The 10994-nt window shown below is 29.3% G+C and overlaps 1 protein-coding gene across 1 annotated transcript; it reads right to left on the bottom strand.

The window, feature by feature from the left end:
* Window positions 1-798: 798 nt before the first annotated feature.
* Window positions 799-8504, bottom strand: LOC137828609 (Cysteine proteinases superfamily protein). The gene is made up of 11 exons (XM_068635251.2): window positions 8348-8504; window positions 7372-7763; window positions 7032-7267; window positions 5873-5946; window positions 5137-5191; window positions 4131-4205; window positions 3969-4042; window positions 3825-3873; window positions 2824-2908; window positions 1706-1762; window positions 799-1046 (listed from the first exon to the last, which is right to left on the bottom strand). Exons 2-11 carry the CDS (start codon window positions 7682-7684, stop codon window positions 991-993), a joined length of 1074 nt encoding a protein of 357 aa, XP_068491352.1. The 5' UTR covers window positions 7685-7763; window positions 8348-8504; the 3' UTR covers window positions 799-990.
* Between the last annotated feature and the right edge of the window lie 2490 nt (window positions 8505-10994).

Genomic DNA, 10994 nt, shown 5'->3' with positions numbered 1-10994 from the left:
TTGTACCAATATGTGTAACAATTATTTCTTGATAACATCACCAATACTATATTCTAACATCAAATAATGGGATAACCTTTTAGAAAACCTTAGACTACAATTATTTTGGTTAATCAATATCAGCAGTGCAAAATTTTTACTCAACATCAATTAAAATGTTAGCTAAAGAAAACTGACCTACAATGACAAAAATATATTCTCTATCAACCGAAATAATTCTAACTAACTTCACTAATCGAAAAAATTATGGATTAAAAATCTCATATCAACTAAAAATAAAAATAAAAACATCTAAAAATAAGAGTATTTAATAATATATATTTTTGATAAAAAACTGATTAAAAATTCCATATCAACTAAAAATATAAGAACATTTAGTAGTATATATTTTTATCGAAAATTTCATATAAATTAAAAATAAAGACATTTAATAATATATAAGATTAATTTTATAAATCAATTTTAAAGATTGAATTAAATTGAAAAAATCTAACAAAATTTAGACCATAAATAATCTCTACCAACTTCAAATGAATAGCATTACCAATTGATATTTCTTAATCATTAAATATATTTAATACTATAATAAAAAAATTACTAAATAGTAGTTAAAATAATGTATCCAAACAAAAGAAATTAAAATTTAATAAATTTTAATTGTTTTATCCCAACAAAACATTCAATAATAAAATAAATACTTAAATTCAGTATATTAAAATTTCTTAAAAATTGAAAATTTTCTTTTTCAAACACGTCCTTAGTTAATCATTCTTCAAAACTACGCAAGAAAAAGAAGGATAAATAAAATAAATATATATAAAAAGAATAAATTCTATACATAAAACGAAAATGTTGATATATATATACAAAATAATGGAATTAGTGTTAGCAACAGCTCTAAAAACATTAAAAGCTCAAATAATTTTACAATGCCGATGGAAGCCACTACTGATGTATGAAATGGTTGCATCAAAATGTGCTAGACTGTTCCTATACACCGAAATTCCACCATTTCTTCTTTTTCCTTGTCTGAAATGAGGGCAAATCTGAATAGGAAAAGACATGTGAAACATTAGAGCTAAATCAATTTCAGCAATCAACAGGGAAAAATTAGCAATGTTTTTTTCTTTTTCATTGCTGATTACAGAACAAATGAGGAAAAGCGTCTCTAAAATATTTCTTCAGGTAAAAGTAAAATTATAATCACAGGCGACTTTCTCCCTTTTTTTCTTAATATGATTTTTGGTCCTCTTTTCTTTCCAAACAACGGATGGTTCAAAGAATCAAACAAAGCAATAAAATATTAAGGAGATATTTAGAGTTCATAAGCTGCAGTCTGACAAAAAATTCCACATAAAGCTGTAAAAATGGCTAGCAAATATGTGAATTCATAGTGCATGAAACAAATATGGTTCTTCAGCCAACTGCAACTCAGTGAACTCCCAATTTTGAAAATCAAATAGTGTATTATCCCACAATGGATGAAATTTAGTATTGCAGCTGTTAGAGAGATTTTAGCCACTGTTTGGTAAACAGGATTCATAGCATAATAATTAGTTAATAAATAGTAGCGTTGGAGGACATGCTATAGAGATTTAATAGAGCATTATCAAGATTAAAATTTACGTGGAAGTACATTAATTGTCAAAAATATTGAAGAGCTTCAGCTTATACTCTATTCGTAAATAGAAGTTAAAGATGTTACCTCCTTCTGGATAGATTGAGTTGTAATGCACCTCTGCCCAAAAGCTCAGAAATATCACTGCAGAAATCGCACAAGCCACAAACTAAGCATGCTGCTGAAGCATAACTTCAAATACTATCTGTAAATATCAAGCCTTTTGCACCATAGTTGACACATTAAGATTTGTTTACTTCTGTTTTCGTTTTTTTAATTACAAAACTGTCACTTTGTTTTTAATCTGTTTCTTGTTTTCAAAGATTTGCACAGGAATTAGAGTAAACAAAAAAAAAAGTTGTTTTCACTATAAGCAAAGAACACAATGAAAACCAGGTGATAACTTTATATATAGTTAAAAGTGAAGACAGAAAACATTTTACTATACATCTGCATAGTTATTACCATGTATGATTTGTTAATTTCATATGTTAGTGTAACATGTGAAACTACTACTATAAGATCTATTTATTCAGTAACAAATCGAAATATTTTTACAACCTTATAATAACTAATTTATCAAATAAAAACATTTTTAATAAAAAGTTACATCATCAAACATTGTCATCATTCTATACTCTCTTCCCCCATTTGCAAGCAGTTTGACAGTTAAAAAATTCCTTCTATGTACACAATTTCCACATACAACATAACACATATATTCATTCCACTAGATTTATTGATACTTTCAATTCAACCAATAGCTGTTGGCCCTTATACAACAACAAAAACCTTATATCACTTGGGTAACGTCGGGTACATAGATAAAAAGAATATCATTCCACTCGATTAAAAACCAAAATCCTTGGAGATATTATTCTCCATGAGATCCATCTTAAAAAATTCTTCTATTGTTTTCTTAGTTTCTCTCTCCTCCTCTCCGCATGACTTATACAATCAACTTTCCTTATGGGTGCTTCAAGTGACGTTCTTTGTCCAAAATACCTTGGCTATCATTTTTTTTTTCTCTCAACAGTGACACACCAAATATCTTCTTATAAAATTATTTCGTATCTTAACAGTTACGTGCATCACCACATTAGTTCTTTAAGAATTAGTTATCAAATTATTCTTTCAAAAATCTAAAAAGTCACTCACATGCACAGACATGAGTACATACTTAAAAAGTGCTAATAGAATCTTACCTCTTCCAGACTTCTGTATCTGTGGAAGAATCTCAATGTAACACGTGTCCTTAAAAGATGTAATAACAAGAATTTTGACACCATACTGAAAGGACATATAAGAAATGATTATATCAGTCACAGATAAATGAGGATTTTACATTAACAAAGTGGATATCAGATTTTATCCACCATTCAAACATACGATATACTGTTTAAATTCTACCTCAGGATACACTCATTCTATTCATAATTCCCACGGAATGGAAGCAACATATCTCAAAAAATAATATTATTAGAAAATTATACATCAAGAAATTTTGAAAGTAAATCTCATATCACCATTCCTAACCACTTTTTCATATTTAGTCCTAGACCTTTGATATCCAGAAGCCACCTTGTACCTTAACTGATTTCAGTCAAGCTGGGTGGACTCAGTAGTTAAGGGAACAAAGCTCTCTTAGTTCCTGACCTCTTTGATGCTAGAAGCCTATGGCAGTTTTAAAGCCCCAAATTGTTTTTCTATAAATATAAAGATTACAATTCTAATCATTTAAAGCCTTGGATAAATCAGCGATGGACTAAAATAATTGCTTGAAACATTTGAACTTTAAAAGTAACAGAATGGTATTTTACTCTGTAAACTATTTGCAGCACTAGTTCTTTTATGTTTAGGCCTGTCAGCTCGTGACAGCTGTACAGTTAGTTAAAACCTGTTAATATGTTATAATTTATTAAACTCCCAGTGTTAGACAGATATATATAGCTTATCTCTCGCCTAGTGTAAGTTGGCTAATTCATTTTTCTGAGAATACATAAAGTCTTCTCTCATTTCTCTCTGAACTTCAACCAAAAAAAGCCCAAGAACCCAGTGGAATTTTGTTTAACTATTACATTCGCAAAGATTTTCCACTCTGAAATCTCAACAACTTTGCAAAGGCACTAGACAGCATAGACAATAAAAAGAAGAAAAGCATTATAGGGGAGGCAAAATAAAATGGAAAATGTTTATTTCCTCATACCCAATCTGCAGCAGCCTGCAATGTGACATGATCACCCCATTCACCACTCCTGGTACATCCACTCAAAAAGCTATCAGTAAACACATAATATAATGAAGCCATATCAACAAAAATAATATAGCATAATGAGAAATACGAACGTACTTGCCCATCTTCTTCAAATAATCACTATAACCCATGGGAACATAACCAGCATATAGATCTGGGGAAGATTTGAGCTGACAAAGGACACAAACAAGTAATGTATCAATACAAATGAATATAAGACAGTGCACTCAAGAGGAAATACAATGTACACCCATGAACCTGTTGAATAATCTGCTCCCGCACAAATTGGTGGTGGTCTGGAGATCGATAGAGTTGGTCTGACAAAGAACGGAACTGAAATAATATGACTCCAGTAAGACACACTTTTAATTGAAGAGTATTATGACTAACGAGCATGAAATTTTAATGATTCACTGACATGCAGTAATGTTCACAAATTATATTTAGAAAATTCAAAATGTTTAATTATATCACAATAAATTATACAAAACCATTTCAACAAATACTCCACTACCAAAATAACTAATTTTTTAAATGGTAGTGATAGACAAAATCAACACAAATAAATAATAACCTGTATAGTAACACAAACGGAAAAAGAATTTAATACTGATTAACTTCGGTGTGGAAAACACAATCAATGAACTATGTGGTCCACCAGTATAGAAATTGGTTTATTTCTGATCCTAATGAGTACTGTACGGACTTTTACATTAATTACAGGCCAATTTAAAATCTAAAGAAACTAAACATTTTTAATTCAAACTACTAGTAAATGGAGGACATTATGTTATTTATTAATAGGTTATTAAATAAAGGTGGCGGAACTTGAAGGAAGTACTCCTATGTCTTTGTACATAACCAGAAAATTTAGCCAATTTTTTTCCAGAATGAGTTGTTGCCATTATTATCAATGTATGATTCCCACCACTCTGTTTTATCCAACAACCACTCCAGTGGGTTGCTTATTACTTCTTAAAGATTGTGATTAGGCTATTGGTATAAATATAGGTTAGAAGCTTTCATAGGAATGAGCAAGTTCAGGCTTTTCCATAACTACCATGCAATCAATAGGGACAAGTAGGGTGCATAGTTTGGGAGGTGCCAGGATGAGCAAAACCCCATCCTGTTGCCAATCTATTTCACAAAAACGCCAAAATCTAAATATGCTTTTCTCACAATAAATTTACAAATTCTCTAGCAAGAACAGATAAATTTTCAAAACAGAAATTGAACATCCCAATAATAAGGATAAAGAACCAACCTGGCAGTTACCATCTCCTTGAACCTTATTCTCAATCAGATCATATAACTGCAATCTAAGAAAGACCAAATTCTTAAATTTAGATAAATGGTCGATAACAAAAAGACAAAGATAAGATATATATTTTGTTTAAATTTAAATGCAAAGTGAAGGCCATAAAAAAGGAAAAAGAGCTAGGTAGAACAAATTTTCTTGTATTTTGACTAATTCAACCTCATTTGTCAAATATTCCCCTCTAACTCTTTCTTATTCCAAAGGATAAAAAATACCATGAAGGACTTCCCATGGTCAGATGTAGGAACTAAATCATAAAGGCACAACGTCATTCAGAAGCTTCTTCACAAAACCACCAAGTTATTCAGAAACTAGATTGACACAAATAAGTCCAAATACTAAGACACATGGGGGTGATTTGATGATTGCTTCCTCTACCCTTCTCTAGAGAAAGCATCAAAACTGCAGAGCTCTGCTTGATGTTTCAACAGCGCAAACATCTCTATTACACAAAGCAACTGGTCAACATTTCTGCATTACCAGTTTACTGTTTCTCTGTTACTTTCAACTCTTGGGGATGAGATATCCTCACAGCTCACATTAAATATACATAGGGCGGATTAAGACAGTTTTCATTGTGTGTGTTTTGGAGGTAGGGAGTTCTCTTCTAATAATTGTGCAGAATTACACTTCTATCTGGAAAACTATTCGAGCCAACAGATATAAAACATAAAATGAATACCTGTCTAGAAGCCTTTGATGATCCGATGTTTCTTCATCATCAGACGGTATTTTTTCATTGGTTTTAGGAATATGCTGCAAACATGAGTGAGACAAGTAAGTCCATAAAGTGTTACTTAAATAAGAAATCCATATCTAAACAGTAACATTGATAACCTATCACACTTTAATCTTGTACATGGCAGTCAATAGCAGATAACAGCGCAGATATAGCAGCCGCTTTTCTAAACTATAGAAACTTATTATTATAGTAATTCTATGTGCACATGTATTACATATTTGTTTTTATTATAATTATGTATTAATATTCTTTTAAATATTAGAGTACCTTAGAGTACATGATTAATAATAAAAAAACAGCAAAAAAACTGTCTCAGATTCTAGGACTGCTTGGGGTGGTGAGTGGGCCAATATGAGATGCAGACCTAACAACCTTTCTCACCCGATAAACAAAACAAAATATTCAGTCTCTTTCTAATTTCTCGCATCAGTTGTCACCACCTCACGCAAAGGAAAAAAAAAGCTAGCCCCTTTATCCCTCCCATCAGCTGACAACTCCATCCCAATCATTTTGTCATACTAGAAGTCGTCCAACAGATGCAGAACAAAGGTTGCTCAGCGTGACACAATCACATAGCCTGTCAAGCTATGGTGCAATAAGAGATGAGGGGGCGTAGCTCACAAATTGCATCGATTTTTTGTTATTTGTGCCATGACGGCAGAAACAGCCAAGCGCTCCATGATGAGTTCCTCAGGTGTTCTGTTCTGCCACCCCACAATTGTAGAACGATTGCTCATAATTGATTATTCTGTTCTGGTGTGTATAAATTATAATTATTAAGCTTCAGTGTCAATGTTACAGTGTATAGGGTGGCACATAATTGTTCTACATTGAACTTTGTTTCTCGTGATCTGAGCATTGATTAGCATCAATCTGTTCCAATATTTCTATCAACAAATAAAAAATATTTTCCCTGAATATCTCTGATGAGCGAAAAGATTGTCATTTAAATTTTAGACATGCAAATTTAGCCCATGAAAATTACGAGAAATCAGCAAAGAGGATCAATTGATGGCAAATACAATTGGAAATTATAATAGAAGATAAAACATGATGACCTTAAAACAAAATTAAGTGGATGGACTAGAGCTACACTTACAGGGATGGGAACCATCTGATATAATCTTTTGCCAACCTCGCCATCAAGAGAAGATTCATCCGATATTTCCAAGGAATCCCAAACATCATCTCTGGCAACAGGTACCTCTCCTGACCTAGAGGAACCAAAAGCATTCATTTCATGCATATCATTTCCCCTTTCACTTGGACCATAATTTTCCACATCTTTCATATTGTATGATGACCCATCTAAAGAGTTCTGACGAGACTCATTTCCTAAATGGTGAAAAATTTATGAAAAACTTAGAAAATCCATTTACGTAAAAAATAAAATACAATTGACAAGACAAAAAAACTAATTCAGAACGGAAACTATCTACCATAATTATAGTTTCCATTTGAAGAATGAGGCCAATCTTGTGTATAGACAGTTCCTTGCATTCCCTCATTCTGATAATTGGGTATCCCCGAAGCTCCCATGGAGTCAAGTTGTGATAATTCTTCTTGATAAGCTCGTGCAACAGCCTCGTCATTCTCCACGTCACAGAAGCCTTCTGTGACATATTCAACTCGACTAAAATCAGGATCATAGTGGGTAAGGATACTAGGCGAACCATGATGGGAAAGTGTGCAAACATCTAGAAGATGAAGACCCCAGCGAACAACATCAGGATCCATGTCATGAGTGGCCATCTGCCCACAAAACACATGTAATTCTAACTACCCCAGAAACCAACTTGCTTTACCTGTATGCCTCTACAGAATTCAATTGCTGAAAATGAACAAAAGTTGATTGTCAAACTGTGTAGGATGATCCCCCGCTTAATTAAGTGTGATGCATATCATAGTGAAATAAAAACAACCAATTTTATACAAGGGGTAAAAGGAATAATATGATTAGATGATATCCTTTTTATCTAAGAAAGAAAACACAATTCATAATGGAAATATTGAAAAGTACAAATGTATTATCACTCATCAAATTCACCATAAAAAAATCTGAGATCAGAGGCTTCACACCAAGCCAGTTTCCACATACTCCACAATACTCAATCTAACCCAAAACCCCATTAGAGAGAAAAATTGGGATATCATCCACCATTATGCCCACTAGAATGAACGTCAAGAAAAGATGCTAAAAGTTGAAAATTTAGGATAAAAAAAAACAAAGAACCCTTGATTTTCCCTCCCAATGAAACAAAACTACAAAGTGAAAATCTAGGATCATTAAAGAAAAACCCTAACCCCATATCCAGATACAAAAATATCCGATCACTCAAAAAGAGGGGGAAAAGAGAAAAACACTCAAAAATAAAAATTGCAAGGAAGAGAAGAATGAAAAAAACAAACACAAACCTTGCGAAAAAGAAAAGAAAGAAATGACAGGGAATAGGTATTAAAATATGGATGGGAAGATGAAGAAGATGAAGACGGTGAAAGGCTTGTTTCAGGCTGAAGAAAACAGGACAATAAAATGCAGAATATCAGAGTAACCAAGCAACAAAAACTTCTTACTTTAACCTCGTAACATCTCTATTTATATTTTTGACCCTTTAACCTCCTAATATCTCTATTTAATTTTAAAAAATATTAGTACTTTTTACTTTCAAAATTAATAAAAAAGTATTATATAATTGAAATTCATATTAAAAATAGTTTTTGACAAATAAATGTTTTAAAATATATCAAATATGATACGTTTCATACTTTAACACAATATAAAGCTATTTATAATTATTGATAACAAAAATTAAAACGAAACATTTCAATTTACAAATAAAATAGTGTGGGCTGAAATAGGTAATTTGAGATTGTATTATAAAAAAAAAAAAAACGTATATTGCTTTTTAATAAAAAATAAAAAAATGAAACTTTGTTATGAAGAATTTTATTATAATGTATGTGTAATATAATAATAATATATAAGTATTGGGGCAATATGGAATAAATTAAATAAAGAAGATTTGGGCAATATGGGAATAACCGGCGCCGCTCTTCATAGGCATGCTGTCTTTTCTTGAAATTCCATTCATTTCAATCACATCTTATCTTTCCCACACTCACTTTTCGACTATTTAATGACTCTTTCTGCAAAAAGTATTTTCATCAACAATTTATACTAATTTAAGTAGGTTTTACTGTGACATATTATTTAAAGATAATAAATTTTATTTAATGCTATGATTTTATGAAAAATATTTTTTTTAAATATTATTTATATTTATGATTTTTAAAATTAAAAATTAATGTGTAATATTTTTGTTAAAATTTAAAATTCTTAAGATTCATAATGTACTAAAATAATATTAAATAAAATCAATTTTAAAGATAAAAATAATTAATTATTATATTAATTAAATAAAATCAATTTTAAAGATAATAAAATTAATTATTATTGATAAATAATTTTAAAAATAGTAATTTTAATCAAGTATTATCAAGATTTTAGTTAATAATTACTAAAATTTTAGTTAATAATTAGCCTATTCTTCCTAATAATTATTAAGGTTTTAGTTAATAATTATTAAGATTTTAATTAAAAATTATTTATTAATAGTATAAATTAATTTAGATATCAATATTTTTTTAATTTTTTAAATAATATTTAACTTATTTAATAAAATAATTAATTATTTTTAAAAATTTAATTTTTATTTAATAATTTCTTTTAGTGGTGTTATTTAAACTGGTCTTAAAATTTAAGATTTTGTATTCCTCGTTTAAGTTTCAACAATAAAATAATGTTATTAAATTATAATAACTTTCTTAAAAACATATAAAAATGCTTTAAAATTTACTCAATTTGCTACTAAAAAATATTTTAAATTTTTTATTTAATAAGTATAGATCAGTTTTTGATATTTTAAAAACTTTTGACCAGTTCACAATCTTCAGACCCGTTTAATTAAAATTCAGTTTTATGTTAATGGAATGAGTCGTCAATATTTTTATTGGTTTGTGTGGATTTATTAGTTTATATCTATTTTTAGGATAAGTTCGAACATTTATTAATTTAACATGCTTAAAATTAAACGATAATGGTAACAAATCAAATTAATTAACTATTATGGTTATAATTCATGCACGTGATATGCTCATAGATCAATATATTAAAATCTATGGGTGCCTCAATAAATATGATTCACTAAGGAATCTTGTTTTGGCTGAAAGGCCATTCTTGTTTGGATTGTTAGAAGTTTTCTCCTTGAACCACTATTAAATTTTTTTTTCTCCTTTTACTTTTAATAATGTTGTTTCTTTAGATAATTTAGATATTTAATGAAATCTAAAAAATTTAGATAACAATAAAATAAATTGATTATAATTTGGGGTTAACAAATTAATTATAATTTAAGAATTAGTTGTGCGTTTTTCTAGAATTTTGTAACTAATAAATTGTTATTTTACGAATATAACTGAGATTGAATGAGTCTTTTCATGATTGAATTTCTCGAGTTATCGAATCTCTTAAGAATCGAGAGGTTAAATCATCCAAAAATTGATATTCTCGATCTTTATTAATGAAAGAAACAAGTTAATTCCGAATCTTATTTTTCACACACACTTTTGTAACATGAATTTCTCAAAAATTTCAACTAGACCGAGAAATAAACAAATCTCTAAAATGATTTATTTGGCATTGGCAAATTTTATATTCTAAATTTAAATAAAATTAAAATATTATTTTCATATCTTAAAAAAATTAATATTCTAAATTTTATGTCAAATCGATCAAAACAATATTAACACAGTAACACCTCTCACTTATTATACATACTATGTAATTTTGTTAATATCATTTTGATTAAAATGATTTTGTTTGACTCAATTGTTAAAAAACATTATAATAGTGAGACGAAAAGAGCTAACTTCAAATCACTATAATTCTTCTTTATCTTCGTTTATACAGTGTCACATTTTTTTACCAAAAATTATTCTCTTTAAAATTAAATATGAAATAAATTTTCAATCGTAGGAAAAAAATATAAAAACTAAAATTCAT

This window comes from Phaseolus vulgaris, chromosome 7 (genome assembly GCF_051622355.1).
Source record: "Phaseolus vulgaris cultivar YP4 chromosome 7, ASM5162235v1, whole genome shotgun sequence".
Lineage (NCBI taxonomy): Eukaryota > Viridiplantae > Streptophyta > Magnoliopsida > Fabales > Fabaceae > Phaseolus > Phaseolus vulgaris.
This window is presented reverse-complemented; position numbering and strand designations above follow the sequence as displayed.

Bases quoted from the DNA above. Each gene is read 5' to 3' on its own strand.
- LOC137828609 (XM_068635251.2), bottom strand. From the start codon at position 7,684: ATGGCCACTCATGACATGGATCCTGATGTTGTTCGCTGGGGTCTTCAT. The intron at 5,947-7,031 runs GTAAGTGTAGCT...TCATGTTTGCAG, and splicing joins ATCAGATGGTTCCCATCCCT to CATATTCCTAAAACCAATGA. The intron at 1,047-1,705 runs GTAACATCTTTA...TTTCCTATTCAG, and splicing joins CTCAATCTATCCAGAAGGAG to ATTTGCCCTCATTTCAGACA.